At 44.5% G+C, this 18,843-nt stretch overlaps 2 protein-coding genes across 2 annotated transcripts; both read left to right on the top strand.

Annotated features, from left to right (window-relative positions):
* The first annotated feature begins 5,632 nt into the window (after window positions 1-5,632).
* On the top strand, window positions 5,633-12,151 carry tmprss5 (transmembrane serine protease 5). The gene is made up of 13 exons (XM_056441295.1): window positions 5,633-5,644; window positions 7,185-7,323; window positions 7,639-7,719; window positions 8,689-8,802; window positions 9,181-9,316; window positions 9,546-9,659; window positions 9,750-9,793; window positions 9,943-10,105; window positions 10,237-10,421; window positions 11,065-11,163; window positions 11,278-11,420; window positions 11,566-11,718; window positions 12,089-12,151. The coding sequence occupies exons 1-13, from the start codon at window positions 5,633-5,635 to the stop codon at window positions 12,095-12,097; spliced, it is 1,392 nt and encodes a 463-aa protein (XP_056297270.1). The 3' UTR covers window positions 12,098-12,151.
* A 298-nt stretch (window positions 12,152-12,449) lies between these two features.
* On the top strand, window positions 12,450-18,738 carry pih1d2 (PIH1 domain containing 2). Its single transcript, XM_056440404.1, has 5 exons — window positions 12,450-12,621; window positions 13,261-13,387; window positions 13,470-13,697; window positions 13,778-14,070; window positions 18,437-18,738. The coding sequence occupies exons 1-5, from the start codon at window positions 12,457-12,459 to the stop codon at window positions 18,569-18,571; spliced, it is 948 nt and encodes a 315-aa protein (XP_056296379.1). The 5' UTR covers window positions 12,450-12,456; the 3' UTR covers window positions 18,572-18,738.
* The last annotated feature ends 105 nt before the right edge of the window (window positions 18,739-18,843 follow it).

Below are 18,843 nucleotides of genomic sequence, written 5' to 3'. Positions count from 1 at the left end.
TATATATATATATTTATTTATTTTCTATTTTTTTTAAATCAATTGACGTTCAGTCTTTCCACATATACAGTGACAATAACCCAAGTGCCCCTAAGGTACACCCTTGAGTAATCACTGGTCTGACTCTCTCTCCACTGTCTCGGTCGTCCTAATTCATGAACATTTCACCTTTACAGCGCGGATGAAGATAATGTTGCTGATCCCTCTTGACGGTTTATTTGACATACACTCTCGAAACAGCTTGAGACTGTGAAGGTTTATGTGTCAGCTGGGCAACAGCTGGAGTCACTCCGGGCCCTGTGTTTGATCCCAGATGTTAAAGGTGGTAAGAATCAGTACATCAGGTCTGCCACTGCTTCCTGCACAACAAAAGCGAGACCTCTTATACAAGTACTGATATTTACTGTACTTTTTAATGTTGTGTTTTTATATTGTGCTTATGCTAATGTAATGGGTTCCTTTGGTTTCCTGTTCTATTGTCCACATCTTATCATAAAGTATCCTCCGAGTACCCTGTGAATGTTTTATTGTGTAATCTCTATTCTAGATATAACTTCAAACCAGTCAGACAAATTCCTGGCTGCAGTGTTTACAATTTCTCTCTAAAAAATCCCACTCTTGTTTTCTTGTGCTCTTTAGTGTTTTTTCCAACTCACTACATTTTGCGACCCACAGGAATAATGTCAGCTTCTTTTCAACGACAGTATAAGACTTCATCGACTTATACTACATGGCAGTGAAAACAATCACTCTGTGCGTACAGAGCTTCTTAGATCTGGCAGCATATGAGCAAATGTTTGACAACACAACGACAATGACATGGAAAATGTAACAAACATATTCATTCAGGCTACAATCTCAGAAGAAACTGTTTGTCCTTTAATACAAACAGTCATCCTGTTGCTTTTCGGAAAAAGTAAATACGAAATAAAATCTCACCATTTATTATCTATTAGGCGTAACTGGTGACCTATTTAAATCTATTTTCTTTTTTAAATATTATATGACAGATGTATTAGTAGTAGTTTATTAGTAGTAGGAGCAGTGTGGAATATGTGCCTTGCTCAATGGTATTTCAAGAGTCAACAGCAGTTGAAAAAGGGTTGGAAAAGCCCTCAGATATTTCTAGTTGATCCAACCGTCTGGACTGAAATATTCTTTGTAACCTTACCTTACGAAGAAATCAATTTAGCCCTTGCAGTAAATATGTCATTTTGAATCTGTAACCCCTCGACCTTCAATGTTCACCCGCCTTCAGGACAAGGCCACACTCGGCGGAGGAGCAGATTGAGTAAGAGCCAATGCTAATGTCATCTCCTTTGTTTAATTAGAGTGAGCGTGGTGGGCAGCTAAACCAAACCACATTACCCACCATCTGGTGGCGAGCAGCTCTGCTCATACCAACCCTCACCATCATTAGCCTCTCTAAGACAAGACACAAACATATACATGACAGCTATTTATTCATCCTGCCACTTTCAATACAGACACAACTGCATACCAATTAGCTGCTATGATGAGGCCAGACTCTGTCATGTTTAGACCTGTCATACATGTATGTGTGTGTGTGTGTGTGTGTGTAATTACAATATGCTGCACACTATAAATAGTGATTAAAGATTATAAAAGCTGCAAATCAATCCACAGGTTCTCTATCAATAGCTATTTTCTCAGACATTTCACGCATTAGCTGTGACCTCCAACAGTGACCTTCAACATATAAGCCGGAAACAAATCTATGTGAACAACTAAGCATCATACAATAAGTTGCCATGGACATGGATTTGCTGAATATTTACACAAAAGTAAATCAAGCTTTTATTTTGTATTTTTTTGTACTTCATGTTTCCTCTCAGCACAACAAGTCCTTCGTCCACCACAAGAGGGCAGTGTGCTCCCACCGCGAACATTCAGCAGGGCACAAACACTCAAGCGTTATTGAAGCACAGAGAAGAGTCTGTGTGTGCGTGTGTGCGTGTGTGCGTGGGTGCGTTTGTATGCGTGTGTGTGCGTGTGTGCGTGTGTGTGTGTGTGTGTGTTACTAAATGGGGGGGGGGCATATATTAGAGGTCTTTTCACTCACTCTCTGCTGCATCATGACCTGGGCAGCTTAGAGTTGGCCTCATTTCTTGAACAAATGATTGTGTCATGACACTGAGGCAACAACCTCATCTATGCTTTGGCAAAGTTAAATGTCTGTTAAGTAGTTTATGACCGTACACATTTGAGATAAGGTATATTCACATGATGCAAGAATTGAACTCTGACCTCAAAATAAGAATTCCACCCAGGGCTGTATGGTTTGGACCTGTCCAAGGATGGAGGGTTGCATTTGACCCAAGCCCCCAGGATTGGAGAGGTGAGCTTTGAAGGTAATTTTACATATTGGCCAAATGGTGGAATTGTGATTTCTGTGATGCCCCAAAATAAAAAAAAGTTTCCATAAACTACATGGGAAAAAGAGATGTGTAAAACTCAGGGACATTTTTTTTTTTTAATAAGCTTCTTGATTTGTGGTGGTTGATTCAGGTGGTAAAAGAAAAAGGTTTAAAAATGCTTTATAATATATCTCTTTAATGTCTACTTAACAAGACGAGAACAGGCTGGACCAAAAAGGTCTCTAAAAAAAAAATGCTTCTGATGCTTTTATATGCCTAATAATCCCAAAGATCAGCAGATAATGTCAACTGAATTCTATACTTGGTAGTCAAACTTGTGTTGCTGTATGTGGAACTTGGTAATGAAGGAGGGGCCACTCCCAGATTTATATACATCCATGATCTGAACATGTTACAAATATTTTATATTTCCAGTGCAATTGACACCCTCCGAGGATAACATTATCATCATAACAATGTTCATGTTAAAAAAAGGTCCATAAATCCACTCAGAGACCTCAGAAAAAAAGATGTTCCATATAATTCCATTTGCTTGAGAATTATCACTTTTAAAAGTTTTTTTCAGTATCAAATTTAGTAATCAACAAACCGGAGCAACAGCGAGGTAATTGTGCATACATTTAAATGTGCCAAGTGTATCAAAATAAAAAACAATAATACTTTATATCCCCCAAAGCATCATGTGGAGCACATCCCGGAACTAAAGCATCACATTTTAAGTTCAACGAAAAAGTGTTATACAATCTGGCTGCTTGTTTGCCAAATCATATTCTGCCATTTTAATGAAAATCTTTGAGTAAAAGCACTGTGTGCTTTTTTTTAGTGAAATTAAAGATCTATTTATTGCTTCGTTGTAACTATTTTAACCAAACCTTTAACAGCATCATATAAGATTAATTTAAATTCCTCATGTCAATTACAAATTATACTAAAAGACCAGACAAGCAATTGTGTAATGTTAAGTTTGCAGCATTTTTCTGTCAATTTTTATGTTGGGCGAACCTTTTGTGAACATTATTAAAAGAATTCCCTTTTATATATTAAACAGTGTTGAAGCAATGTACTTTCTTTCAGATAATCTGTGCATTAAATATGAAGCTGGAGCCATGAATCAGTTTAGATTAGAAACAAGGAGGAAAGCTACCCTGGCTCTTGACAACATACCTAAATCACCGTTAGGCCACTTATTTGTTCTTTATTTACAAACCAGATGTGATGTATCATGTTGATTAGTAAGCTTTGGCGGTACTGGTAAGTCGATTTGGTTCGGTATAGGCAGCTTAGCTAATAAGCTTAGCCAAACAGCCAGCTGTCTGTAGCTTCATCTTTCACTCCCTCTGCAAGAAAGTGAAATGTATTCCCCAAGATGCTAAACGATTCCTTGAAACCAGTTCCTTATTGAGTGGAATACATTTGGATGTAGACATTTGGAACATGAGAGCTAGTGTCAAGGTTACTCAAGCTTCTGCGACTGTGTGCAGTGCAACCCTTAATGGTTGCCTCGGCTGAGAGGTCACAGCCAAACAGCTTTAACGGCTCTCTTGATAGCCCACACATCAATGAGTCACTTATAAATAAAAGCCTTCTGGGCTGGACTTTGGCAAAAAGGAGAGAACTTAAAAAAGAAAACTCCCTTCTTTCTGCACAGTTAGAGCCTACTGTGGGATTTCCAAGCAGGTACAGAGAGATCTGATGTTCAAAGTTCGGCCATTAAGAGACAAATATACTAATGGCTGAGAGAAGAGTGAAGATGATCAAATCTCACTCCACGAAACAGAGAGAGGGATTCACCCTCTCAGCAGAGAGATATCCAACTCCAAAGTGCGGCCAGCCCCTCCACGGTGGACTGTGAATACATGAACGTATGACATCCACACTGGGCCTCGGTCACTCTTTAACACCACGGTGCTATTGTACATGTCGTATAGAAAATGTGAACGTTAAAATAATGGCTTGTGTTGTATCTCTTGTGTCAGTGTCTCATTTTGTGTCGCGACAAATACTCAAGATAGTAAAGTAATAGTTTCTTTGCCGTGATAGTTGAGGTTGTTTCTTATTACATCACGTGCAGTATGTTTGATACACTCCTTTCAATAGTCGGGTTTTCAAAGAAGTGTCGATGCACCTTCATAATAATGTTGTGGAGTTTTAAATGCATTAAAATGACAACTCTGTTATCAACATTGTTGACAGTTTTTTTTCTGTTTGACGTTTGATGAATCAACTCATCGTTCTGGCTCGATAATCCAAACAATTCAACAGCAACACTCAATTATCACTCATTATAACCTTATTACAGGACTGTTGCATGAGACAGTTTTAGCTCAGTGTATTAAACTAACACATGATTATAAAATACCTACTGTGTATGATAAGCACCACCTTTCAAGTACTATTCACCAAACAGGAGTTTGACGTCAAAATATTACACGACCAAATAAGGATGCATGAGGGATACATGCCAATAATGGAAGAACTGATCAGATGCATGCTTATCCCCAAATTGAAATGGATTTATTCCCAGTAAAATGTTTTCTAACAAACAAATCTAAATCACTGTTGACTTGGCTGTCTGAGAAAACAAGTTCCACCAGAAGAGGGAGACATCAAATCTCTCTGAAAATGACCAAACAGCTGCTATGTTATGCTTCACCTACTAAAAAGCACAATTAGGCACAATGCTAATATTATCAAATATTATTAACCCCACAACCCTCGTGATATGCATTTCTGCTGTTGCTTCAGCACATGCAGTTCACAGGGCTCATTACTTTGTGTTTGATTTCCAAATGATCCTGTCTGGCTCTTGTTAGATGAGACAAATAGATCTGAGCCATTTCTTGGATTCTGCCTCGACAGTCAGACACGGAGGAATTTTCTACCTGGCAGATGTTCCCTTCACCTGGACTCTGACTAATCCCACGCCACATATATGGGAGACACAAATACAACCTTTGTATCATATATTAACTGACTTCCAGGGATCAATTTATGTATCTATTTTCAATTTAAAAAAAGTTTTTTGTCTGTTTTGTCTGAGAGGTGATGTGAAGACAGGCTTTGATCTCTCTCCAACAATTTCCTCACCATTTTCAAACAGCACATCTCAGTTATCGATTATTCTGAATATTCTTAGAGTTAATGATTCAATATTAGAGCCACTCCAGGCAACTTTTCTGATGATATGATATTCCTAACAGAGAAAAAGAATATCGACACAGTCTGACAATGAGATGGCGAGAAGGGTGAGCAGAGTGGGGGAAGCCTCATCTGTCATCAGGCAGACAGAACAGACTTCATTTTGTTCTTGAGCGTTGAGAGACGATCGCTTTGGATTCCAAATGACGGGGATTGACATGATGAGGCTTTTCAACAATCTCCAATAACGACCTTTTCTCAATATCTACAAACTGTCAGGTAATAATAACATGGCTCAGATGTAAACGGGCAATCTTCTGGCACAGGTAAAAAGTGTTACCTAGCAACACCCGGTGTCCTATCAATAGTGGGCTTGGAGGTATCTCTGGAGATGCTCCCCCTTACAAAGACCTGGTTCAGCTTGCTTCAACAGGCCCCATGACCCCACTGGACAAACAACAGCCTCATTCTCTGCACTGCTGCTGACCTCATTGTCTCTTTGTGAAGGGAAAATCCAGAGTTGCATTCTGTTAAATGGCAAATGGTGCATCAACTGCAAGCAGGACGGACCTCTCTGCCTCCAGCACAGGCCTACAGATGAGCACGGACACCGCTGCTTTTTCCTCCGGACTGTACCCAAGGAAAACATGGTAAGATAGACCAATTATTCACTACACCTTGTTCCATCTGTTTAATGTATGCAATCCAGACAACAACACATCTCTCACATTGTCACCTGCACCGTCACAAATAGAGGAACGGCTGCTTTACACATGTAGCTTTCACTTCAGAAACTGTATCACCCAGTTTCTGTCACATTTACTTTTGTTCTTTATACAATTCATGTGCATCAAAGGACCTATGCTGCACAGATGTGGTGTGCATTTCTTAAGTGCTCTTGCAGTCAATGCAACTAATAATAATAATGTAACCAGAATTACACGTTAAGCTCCCTTCAATTTTCAGAGTAATACAAGAGAATAGATTTTTTGCAATTTATTTTGAGGGATTTTCTACTGTATTTGTATAACACCAAGTTTGCATCTATTCAATTCAATTCAGTTAATTGTATATAGCCCAATATGACAAATTACAAATGTGCCTCAGAGGGCTTTACAATCTGTAGACATACGACATCCCTGTCTCAGGATCTCACATCGGATCAGGAAAAACTCCCACAGGGGATAAAAGGGAAGAAACCTTCAGGAAAGCAACAGAGGAGGATTCCTCTCCAGGATGGACAGAAGCAATAGATGTCATGTGTACAGAAGGAATCATTACAGAGTTACAACACATTCAATGAGTATGACAGTGTATGAATAATTACATTTACATGACATACATCTCACATCTATGAAGAGCTTTATATAATGACTGTAATACTTTCAATATGTTCCTGAAAGAAACAGCTTCTTTCAGAGCAAGCCCAATAGAAACACACACATACGCCTTTCTCACTGAAGAGATGGTCAACACACACACACCTGTGTGTGACTCCGTTACTAATTAAACCTGACAGGTGCACTGCTGTTTGGGAGCAGATGGTCAGCAGGTAGTTTTTGTCACAAGTAGCAAACTTAGAAAAGATTCTAACAAATAGGAACACGCTGAAAATGAGATCTGACGTGCTCAATGTACTTCTTATAGAGTCTTGGCGAAGACACATTGTCAGTGATTGAGAACCCGGCGGCTGTCAGCCTTCCTTTTCCTTCAGAGAAAACAGCAGGAGTTGCAGGGACCCGGGGAGTAAGGGGATGGTTAAAAGGGATTCACTCTACAAGTCACGGTAAGCTTCTGTGGCGCACCACCCGATGGGCATAAAAGTACAACAGCAATCTATCTTGCGTCACCATTGAAAAACATAACGAAAGCTGTTATGCTGCCCTAAATATAAAGGTCATGTTTGATTAATATCAAACCTTCTCCAGTTTATTTTTTTAAATGTCATTGTGTAGATTTGCTTTTCAACTCTTTAGTTGTGCACATATTGAAAAGCTACCCGTGTCCCGGTGCTGCGTGTCAATGTAACGGTTGACATTTCATTTTCTCAACTCACATCTGGGATCCGGAGGCATTGACTCCATTCTTAATTTTACTTTAGCTCACAGGCTGGTGAGGCTGCTGGCAGCAGTGTGTGCAGTTGGACTCCTGGGAGGCTTAGCTGCAGGTGTCTGGTTTTTAGGTGAGTCATTGTGTTGAGACAGAATCAGTGAATAACTTTAACTGCAACCAGAAATAGTTGAGATGAATGTGCAATATGTCTTGTTACTGTCAGGGCTACGTCACAGGTAGCGAGGTGCAGGAGCTCATGCGCAGAGAAACAAGCCGGATCGAAACTTCAATCACAAAAAGGCGCTCTTTAATGAGGCAAAAACAGGTTACAACAAAAAAACAACAAGGTCCAAAAGGGGCAGGCAGAGGATCATCATTCAGGGCAGGCAGGCAGGCAGGGTCGAAAACAGGCAGGATCCACGATGGGAACATATACACAGGACGACGGGAAAAAAGACAACAATCCAGCAACAGACAAGGGAAAGAGTGGCACAATATATAGGGGGGAAAACAGGTGTACGACATGGAAACAGGTGTATGACATGAGACACTATCGAGACGAGAGTGGCTGAGGGCAGGTGCAGGGAATGACACAATCAAGGAGCCAGAGGAGACACAGAGAAGACACAGAGTACACACAGAACAGAACCTTACAGTTACAGCTACTCAGGCTTCTATACTTTCTCAGGAGACGGCACAGCCCGACAGATACTGGAATTCTTGAGGGCAATAAACTATCAGTTTTTGTAGGGCTTAAAACAATTGTATTGGACTTTAACTGAAAATAAATATACATCATACAAAATACACATTTTATATATCCTATTTGAGAAGCTTTTGCAATAGACAAAAATACAACAAGATTATGACGTCTTGTTTTAGTGAGCTTTTTCTCTAATCACCAGAACTCCGATATATGAAAATATTCCATGCATCCTTTATGCAGAATGCAATTGTATTGCTCTGCCAAACAGCGATTATCTGTTTAGGATATCAATTCAGATAATCTGGTAACATTCAAGAAAAATAAACACATTTTTGCTGCTCATCTACCTTGCTAATTAAAAGACGGATTAATCACATCTTTATTTACGTATAGTGAAACTTCTGCTGGGGCCTTCCTTCTCCCAAAGCCCAGTGGGACTTGGGGACACTAAGGAGACGCCGTTCTGCAATGTGACAGAAGATATCTCCATCTCTGACCCCAGGAAAGGTCTGTGATTCGTCATCTCTTTGTTTGCTCAGGATGCAGGCATTCGCTTCACTGATTTATGAATTAACAGTGCATGTGTGTGTGGTTGCACATTATTAGCCGATTCATCATACTGGGTCATGGTTAACCTTTGAAGGGATTTGTTGTTGAACAGTGGCACAATTAGCATTCAACAGCAGCTTCTTGTTGCCTTTTGTTCACTCTTGAGAGATGCCCATTGACTGACATGAAAACACCCCACATAATGATCTGTTTCTATTGACGACATTAGCATAGATTGTGGTTTTTCCTAATCATGTACCACTCATAGAAGAGGCTCGTTCATTACTGTGCACTAAGAATTTATCTCTGGAGGGATTTTCAATCAATAGGGTTCAGTGTTTTACAGAATCAGCCCAGAGAACTCCCTACTGGAGATTCAGCTGGGGAAGCTGCCCACCTGGCTGCCAGTGTGCTACGAGAGGTGGAACTCTTCACTGGGAACGCTGGTTTGCAGACAGCTTGGTTCTCTGAGGTTTGCATTCCTGACCGGATCACACACTATCTCAGCTCCTTAACGCTGATTGAGACTGGAGAAGCCACTCACTAACTTTCAGTTTAATCTGAGCCTGCTCTACCAAGGCTGAAGGCTCATCTTATTTATGATTTGCTAATACCTTATTTGCAGTCTTGCTCCACACGTTATGAGTCTGAATTATCTTTAACACTCACTCTCGCCTATTTTGCATATTTTCTCTGACCAGACTGACCAAGCATAAAGGAGTGAATCTAACTGATATCGGGCCAAACTATACTGATGGCTTCATACAAATTACCTCAGAACACAGGAGCAATCTGGAAAATATGTGGCAAGTCAGGTAAGGCACTTTGTCTGACGTCATACTCTTAATGATGCAAAGAAAACTATTTGTTTTGCATCATTAGTTACAACATCTATTTCCATTTAGGGGGAACTGTATCACAGGGAAGGTTATCGCTTTGCAATGTTTTGGTGAGCAAATGTAACTTTTTTGGGGACTTTGCATCTAACCCCAAACCCTGTAGCTCCTTAACAATACCTCAGACAGAGAGAATGATGTCACACGTAAAAGCACTTTCTGACCCATCCAATTCCTTTTTAATGAATGGATCTCTGTGTAGCCTGTGGGACGCGAGCAAAGCTGCCCAGGATAATCGGGGGAGTAGAAGCCACGCTGGGCAGGTGGCCCTGGCAGGTCAGCCTCTACAACAGCAACCGTCACACCTGCGGAGGCTCTCTCATCACCAGTCAATGGGTAGTCACAGCTGCCCATTGTGTGCACAAGTAAGACAGCTGACCTTACCAGCACGAAAAGGTCAAAGGAGAATAATCAGTCATTAATAGATGCACCAAATTGGACGCAGAACCATTCCCTAATCAGTATCTGTCTCTTCTTATCTTTTCTCAAATGCCAGCTACAGGCTACCACAGGTATCCAGCTGGGTGGTCTACGCTGGTATTGTCACCCGCAACTCGGCTAAAATGGCTCAGCACATAGGATACCCTGTGGAGAAGATCATTTACAATAAGAACTATAACCACCGAAGCCACGACAGTGATATAGCTCTGTTGAAACTGCGGACCCCGCTGAATTTTTCAGGTCAGTATGTGGCTCATTTATATTTTATATTTTATTTTTATTTTTTATTTTTTATTTTTTTATTCTTGTGTGTTTGGTTTATTGGTGCTGCTACTGCTACGACAAATTTCCCCTTGGGGATTAATAAAGTATCTATCTATCTATCATTACAAGCTTTGCACACAAAAGAGAGAGAGCGGCTCCCTAAAAACACAACAAAATGACAACACTGTTGCCTCAATTTAACATTTCATTTCATTATGCTGACACATTTTTTAGCAAACAAACCTCCATCAGACAACCACAGAAGCGGTATCCTGTTCCTTTCATAAATAAAAAGCAATCATTGCAAATATCTTTCATTAAAACACTTAACTAATGCACACCAGATATCTCCTACTTTGCTAAAGAGGTTTCACATCGCATGCATTATTGTAAATTGCATATTGGACCACAATAAACTTACATATCATAAAATAATGACCGGGGAACACAAACATATTTAAAGCATGAGGTCATCTTGAGGGAGCACATTACAGACAAAACCTTAACAGAAGGAAATATGTTGTATGTATACAAGTCATATTAACTCTAGGAAAAATCCAGTTATACAATCGTGTATCCAACTTGTTAGAACTATTATGTAAATGTTCCCTTTAACTAGACACAATTAGGCCCATCTGCTTGCCTCAGTACGACTATGATCTTCCAGGAGGTACCCAGTGCTGGATCTCTGGATGGGGGTACACACAGCCTGATGGTGGTAAGATGCTACTGCACCGCTCTTAAGCAAATTGATATCCACTGCAAGTCTAATTCACACATAATGACAGCGTGTATTGACAGAGCAGCATTAATTGCATGTCTTCTCGCTCAGTTCATTCACCTGACACTCTAAAAGAAGCGCCAGTTCCCATAATGAGCACCATGAAGTGCAACAGCTCCTGCATGTACAACGGGGAGATCACGCCACGGATGCTTTGTGCAGGATACACAGAAGGGGAAGTGGATGCATGCCAGGTCAGATATACCTTTTGAAAAACTCCCCTGCAGGGCGTTAAAAAAAAAGATTCTCTCTGATGTGGTTTGTTTACGGTGAAACACTGGCCTAATGAAGCCCGGGTGAGTCTGAACAGTGAACAGTGTTTGTGCCTATTCTCTGCAGGGGGACAGTGGGGGTCCTCTGGTTTGCCAGGATGAAAACGTGTGGAGGCTGGTAGGGGTCGTCAGCTGGGGAACAGGCTGTGCTGAGCCCAACCATCCAGGAGTTTACACTAAGGTGGCCGAATTCTTGGGCTGGATCTATGACATGATTGAGGTAAACAGGACTTTTTACATTGCAGTTGAGCTGGAATGCATAACAAATAAAAACAGTCCAAGTAATTCCGCTGCCTCATATACTTTTAGTTTTGATATTTTACAGATAATGCTTCTGTTCCTCTGATGAAGTAACCATTTGAATGCAGGATGTGTGTTTTTTAAACAAATAATGCAGTGTTTTTATATTTCTATTGTATAAGTAAAAGATGACATTTCCCACTTGACTTCACTGTTGAAATATCCGAACTTAATACATTTCATACACAGCCATTACGATGACTGGAAGGATTTGGAAACTGTAGCAGATAATAGGTTGAAAATATATGTTACACTGCTTGCTAATAGTAATAATATGTTTGTCTTTGCAGAATTACTGAGGAGGCCCATGAAGCACAGCGGGGCGCTCCTGCTATTACTGTTTACTGACATATTTGAATCATAGATGATATGTTTTATTTGTACATGTGAGTGAAATAATGTACACACAAAGACCGGCTGAAGACATCAACATGCATTTTTACGTTATATTTTTCATGTATTTAATATAAATGATCGCTCTCATAAAACGGTGTCCCGTGTGATTCTTGAGCGGCAGTTCTGCCAGGTGGAACGTTTCCATAGCAACTGACACACATTAGCCAAGCTAGCTAAGCTCCTCGCTAGTTAGCTCGTCGCAAAACCATTTGAAGCACTGTGAGCAGCAGCTTTCTAGCTCCAACGAAGGCGTCCCTGCGAGATGTCCTCCGCTCTTCAGGAAGCGAGCCACTTGTGGTCCATCCTGGACGATCTTTCTCAAAATGAGCCCGCAGCCTACCGCCAGTTCATCGACAAGCAGATGAAGGAAGGAGCTGAATTCCGAGCACCGCCTGAGCTCGACTCCTGCCTGTGCACTGAGATACTGGTAAATTATAAATAGCGTTAAAAAAAAGTATTTAACTTTACTGTGGCTATAAAAGCCTGAACAAATGACTTCTCACGACACAAACATTTGACTTAAAATCACATTTTCTCCATCGTTATGCACCGGCTGTGCTGGAGGTTCCGGCCTGTTTGAAGAAAGTCTTTGTAAATGATATTATAGAGAGTAGTCTAGACCTGCTCTTTATGAAAAGATGACTTATGTTATGATTTGGTGCCATATGTATACAACTATTACCAACATGTATATCTGCTTGGTCTAACAGACAAACAGTTAATCTTAGATTTTTCTTAGGCAATATGGTAGATATCTAGAATATCTAGATTATTTTCTCGAGCAAATTGAGAAAATCACAAGTTTCTAAAACATTTTAAGATGTCTTATTTTTTCCAACCAACAGTATAACACCCAAACATAATCAGTTAAGTGTCACACACAAAACAAAAACAATATCCACGAATTATAAACCAAAACCAGTTGTAAAAAAACCCGCGAGGAAAACATTAGTATCAAATAAACAGCAGAATCTAGCCCTTAATAGGAAAGCTGTCACACCTGTATGCGTTAATAGTTCAGAGATTGGGTGTGTTTTGACAGACGGCACATCTGTCGCCTCAACAGGAGCCCAAGAAAGGGCCACTGTACATCAACATATGCAGCTGGAAACGTATGCCTGCACCTCAAGATCCCAGCATGCCTGTACCAATGTGTGCAGGAAAACTGGAAACAGACTCAAATGAAGGTCAAGGTAAATAACAAATCTGTGCTGCATCAGTGCACTGCAGACATCTGTGAAATCAGAAGAACACATGGTTGTTTTTCCTCCACAGGATACTCTGTGTTGGATGTGGCAGTAAACCCTGCAGTGCTACAGGGCAGTAAGAAAGACAAAACAGAGATTTATCTGCTGGCCCTGAGCTTTGCCCAGCAGCAGAATGGGATGCGTTTATCTCAGCAGTACACCGTCGTCAGCGGTTGCCCAAAAAGCAGCCTGGATGACGTGCACCGTCGGCTCGGATTCCGGCAGTGGCTCGACACCTCCAGACAACCAGACACAGGTAGAGCAATAATACGTCTGACACCTCAATAAGCCGCTGCAAGCCCTTTATGATGGAACTATTTCACCTTGCTGCTGTAGGTGCATCATCTTTCATAGCGAGTCAGAACCCTGCTGCCCTTCTTCAGCAAATCTCCTCTCTGCGGTCTGAGAAACAATACGAGGATCCGGCAGCTCAAATCATCTCCAGACCGGCAGAACAAAAAAATAAAGGTTTGATCCAGGTCATCTCGACTACATTTGTGCAGCCTCAGAAGCCAGAGTACCAACTTGAGATGAAGACTGATACCACAGGAGTCGCTCGCAGCATGGAGCTGACAGTGGATCTGCCAAAGGTTAGCTCCATGTCAGAGTGCCAGCTGACGATCTCAGAGGTGAGCAGTTACACTCCCTTGAACGGTTCAAATGAAGGAATAGTTACAGAGGAGACTTCGGGCATTCCATTCAGCCAATCATTCAGCCGACTTCAGCCGACACGTCACCTAAACACGCCACCATTTTCTTCGTCTCCTTCCCTCTCTCAGCCACCAGCCACCCAGCTACCGACCTTCCGAACCCCTCTCTCCCTCTCCCTCTCCCCTCTCCATCTCCCCCCTCTCCCCCCCCCCCTCCCCCCCTCCCCCCCCCCATCCCTTTTCCCTTTTCCTTCCTTTTTTTCCTTACGTTTAGAAGAACCTTCCCACCAGCGACCTCTACCACCAGCGACTGGGACACACGCCGGCGACCGGCAACCCGCCTCTGCGCCCTTCGACCTTCACCGTCTAACCTCCTCACCCCCTACCTTACCCGCCATCCCCCCCCCCCCCACCCCATCATCCCCATCCCATCCCCCCCCCTTCCCCTCCCTTCCTTTCTTCGCTGAAGCGCTCGCGCTCGCGCCAGGGCGTTTGCTTCCCCAACCGGTCGCCGCTCGAACGCGGCGATCCAGCCGCCGAACGCCTCCACTCCTCCTGCCCGCCGCTCCACCCACCCCGGGTGGGTGAGCAGTAAACGAAAAGACGCAAGCTCGCCCCGCGCAGCATTCCATGTAAACAAACAAACAGGAAAGAAAAGACTAAATCAACGAAGGACCGACCGGACGGACGGACACGGCACTTCCGCTTCCGCGGCGTCGCAACGCCAAGGACGTCACACACTCACTATTAACCCCCCTTCCTTCTTCCTTCCCTCCCCTCCCTCCCTCCTCATCCACAACGTACGTAACCATATAAATACCCATGCGCAACTTCCTTCCACACAGGGTAGACACGTCCGCATCGGACTAGCACAATCCTAAACCCTCCACGGACAGCTGAGCAGCGTTGCAGCGCTTCTCCTCCTCCTCCTCACTTCCCACGCTTCGTCGCAGCATCATCGGCTGCGCCGGCCCCGCCATCCATCCCGCCACCACAATTCCCGCCCCGGAGCTCGACGGGCTCCCGACCGCGCCCGCCACCGCCCCACCACCTCATCTCGTCCCCACCATCTGCGCGCAACCCCCAAACAAAGACCGAAGAATCAACAAAAAAAGTCAAAATCAAAAAAAAAAAAAAAAACAAATTTTTACCGGAGCAGGCCGCATCCTCAGCCAACTCTCCTCAGCGCCTCCGGCCTCCTTCCGGCTCTCCGCCCGCGTCACCAGTCACGGCGCTCAGATGACGTCCAGGCAGGCAAACCCAGCCATCTTTCACCCATTTCAAGCTGCCCCATTTCCCTGTATTTCTCGCGAACTTCACCACCTCAATTTTTCGGCCAAACTACGCCAACAGTCACACTCCCAAAGCCACAATCACCAATGCTTACCAATTAACCAATATAAATAATAATATCAATAATCATTTTTTTACATTTCACTATACAAGGTCCACTACAATAAATAAATAGAATAAAACAAAAAAAGCAAAAAAAAAAAAAAAAAAAAAAAAACAAAAAAAACAACCAGCAGCGGGCGCGCAGCAAACTTCCCAGGACCTTCCTCCTCAGAAAAAAGTATATCTTACTTAGCCATGTCTTTCGGCGTTTCGTTCACGAATGACGGAGACTTCTGAGACTGGACTCTTCTCCGTCTCCTCCCCCTCGAAGGCCTGAAACGCCCCTGAACGCCGCTGCTCCCCCGCTGCCTCGCCGCTGCTCGCCGCGGCGCGCCGCGCGAGCGCTGACCAGAGCGCACGAGCCAAGAGATGATCGCGAGAGGACCGGGGGGGATCGGGGGGGGGGATAGGGCCGGCCACCTCCCCTCCCCCCCCCCCCCCCCCCCTCTCTCTGCTGGAGGGGGGGGGTCAACACGGGCATCGGTGGAGACACCAGAGGAGCTCCCTGGTAGAGGTCGTGTCGCGGGAGTCGCAGCCTGCCGTGTTTGCTGCGCTGCTGCAGCCGGTCAGACATGACCGCCCACTGCTCGGAGCCCCCTGCCGCTGCCCTTCTCCAAATGGAGCCATTCCATTCCGACCGGAGCCACGGTCCAGCACACACCCGTCCAGCACCTTCGATTCAGACACAGCTTCAAACAAAACTCTCACACTCGGTTCACTCTTCAGAGGGAACCCACTCACCGCGCACGCACCAGCCTCCGACTCCCAGCCCAGCCAGCCCAGCCCTCCTTACCCTCATGCCTCGACCACCACCGCCCCCCCTACATCTCCTCTCTCCTTCCCCCCGTCTCTTCTCTGTCCCCCCTGCCCTTCTTCTTCATCCCTGACCTAATCCCTACATCCTTCCCCCCCCCCCCCCTCTTTCTGTCCTCGTTGCTTCCTCGTTTTTCTTGTACCGCGGTGATCCCAAAATCGCCTCCTCTCCCTCTCCTCGCTCCCCCCTCTCTCCTCTCTCTCCGGAATGCGGATCAGCTCACAACCGGAGGCCGAGCAGAGGCCCCCAGATAGAGTTGCAGGATGCCAAGCAAGGCGAAAGGCGCCGCCGACCGTCAGGCAGCCGGAGGCGGTTGGCCTCCGCCCTGCTCCGCTCCCCTCTCTCCTCAACCTGCGCCTCCGGCGAGCTCGCTCGCTGCAGCCCCCAGTCTCAGGCAGCCCCGCCCGGCATTCATGCACCGAGCCGAAATAAAATCCGAGCGACGTAGACGGGACATAACCGTCCCACAAACGTCCACTGACTTCCTCTCGCTTGAAGAAACCTACTACGCACCAGCCGTCTCCGCACTCAGAACACCACTCCGACCCAGCAGCCCCCTCAACCCTCGACCACCACTCCCATCATGACCCCCACCCCATCCCATCCTTTCCCCCCTCCCTCTCACACATCCTCACATCCTAATCCCTACATCCCCTCCAATCCCTCCCCCATCCCTAATCCTAATCCCCCCATCCCCTACCCCCCTACACCTAATCCCTAATCCCTATCCCTAATACACCCCTCCCCCCCCACCCCTCTACCTTCACCCACACCACCCCACCTTATCCTCCACCACCCACCACCCACATCCCACCTGCAACCTTCACCTTACACCGTTAACCTCTCCTGATCCTGTCCTCCCTCGTCACCTCTCCTCTCGCGGTCCTCCTTGCCTCAGTCGTTACCCCACTTCTTTCCGGTCATCTCTCTTCCTCGCCTTCCTCCTTCCCTCTCTTCCCTTCTCCTCCCACCCCTTCCCCCTCTTCCTCCTCCCGCATCCCAACCTCTAACCCGCACCTTACAAACACTAACGCAACTTCTCCTCTGTTTCTTTCCCACAGGTTTCATGATTCTGAATACGCTAATACACCTACACGCACTTCACCCGCATCCTACACCCAACCCCACCCGCCTTGCCTGAACACAACCCTCGCCTGTTCACCACCGTCTCTTCACACCACTGCCTCTGCACTGGACCACTCTCACATCCACCACTACCCTCACAATACAAGCCGTCGAATCCTACCTACACCTACCTCTACACCCCCTCACCACCCCACCACCCCCCTTTATCCCCGACCATCGCTATCAGTAGTATTATCGTCATCAGATCGTCCTCAGTCCAGGAATGTCCAGTAATCTTCATTTCATCATAATGCATCCATCTCTCGTCAAATCGCTCTCGGTTTGGGGCTCTGCACTTTGGGGCTCCACAAACCTGCCGCCACTCAGCACCACACACACATAGCCACGCTCATAAAAACGAAACAACAACACTGCCACCACACACTGCCACACACCCACACCAACAGCAGCACACAGCCACGCTCACAGGCTGCATTAGATTCGATGCCCTCCCGTATTTCGATCGTCTCCCCTCCTCCAGTTCTCCTCCATCTCAGTTTACCCGCCGACCCACGCCGCATCATCATCCGACGACATCCTGCAAGAGCAACAACTGTGTCTGCCTCAACTCAGTCTGCTCTGCTTGAGACTCTGATGTCCTCCACTCCCTCCTCGATACTCTAACACTCGTAACGGGCATGGGCATGCATTCCAGCTTTCCATCTTTTTTGGGGACTCTGCACCTGAGCTTCCAGAGAAGACAACCCCAACCCCCCCCCTCAGTCTCCCTCATCCCTCCTCTACCAGACAGCAGTCAGCAGTCTCCACCTCACCCTCCCAACCCGCTCTTCACCCTTCTTCTTCTTCCAGACATAATCAACCCTTCATTCATTTATTTCACAATAAACTAACTGTAAACATATATCACTGCTGGCGTGGTTTTCCTTAGTGAAATCACTTTAGAATCCAATGTGTGTCTTTGCAAAGTTGGATTTCATAAAAAAAATACATAATAAGCCTCTTTCTACATTTAGGAGTCAAACAGTGTGCTGAATGTATTTTTCTCTACAGGACGACGTCTTACTGGAAGTCGAAGATGTCTACTATTTGTTTTTGGAATTCCCCAAAACTGTGATTGAAGACTCTGCGTGCGCCATTTTTAACAAGAAAACACACAGGTTGATTTTGAGAGTGGATATTTTCTAGTTATTTGCCTAAATGGAGAAACAACTCCACATAATTTTTCCGTTGTGTGAGGAATGGGCTGAAGTTGTAAGGCTTAAATTCTGGCATAAACAAACAAAATTACTGCTATGCAATGTGAAAAGACTTGTGAACATATACTACGCAGCGACGTGTGATCTGCCTCGAAACCTCAGCAAACATTAAATTGATCTGCTCTCAAATAAAAAATGATGTTTTTACTGAAACAAGTGTGTCCCTTTGTGCCGTAATTATTAACCCCCAAAAAGGATTGA

This window comes from Pseudoliparis swirei, chromosome 20 (genome assembly GCF_029220125.1).
Source record: "Pseudoliparis swirei isolate HS2019 ecotype Mariana Trench chromosome 20, NWPU_hadal_v1, whole genome shotgun sequence".
NCBI lineage: Eukaryota > Metazoa > Chordata > Actinopteri > Perciformes > Liparidae > Pseudoliparis > Pseudoliparis swirei.
Note: the sequence above shows the minus strand (reverse complement) of the source record. Positions and strands in the feature narration are given on the sequence as shown.

Excerpts from the sequence above, each read along its gene's own strand:
- tmprss5 (XM_056441295.1), top strand. Across the intron at positions 7,720-8,688 it reads TGCAGGTGTCTGGTTTTTAG|TGAAACTTCTGCTGGGGCCT; the intron begins GTGAGTCATTGT and ends ATTTACGTATAG. Across the intron at positions 9,794-9,942 it reads TATCGCTTTGCAATGTTTTG|CCTGTGGGACGCGAGCAAAG; the intron begins GTGAGCAAATGT and ends ATCTCTGTGTAG.
- pih1d2 (XM_056440404.1), top strand. The coding sequence starts at position 12,457 with ATGTCCTCCGCTCTTCAGGAAGCGAGCCACTTGTGGTCCATCCTGGAC. Across the intron at positions 13,388-13,469 it reads AGACTCAAATGAAGGTCAAG|GATACTCTGTGTTGGATGTG; the intron begins GTAAATAACAAA and ends TTTCCTCCACAG. Across the intron at positions 14,071-18,436 it reads GCCAGCTGACGATCTCAGAG|GACGACGTCTTACTGGAAGT; the intron begins GTGAGCAGTTAC and ends TTTTCTCTACAG.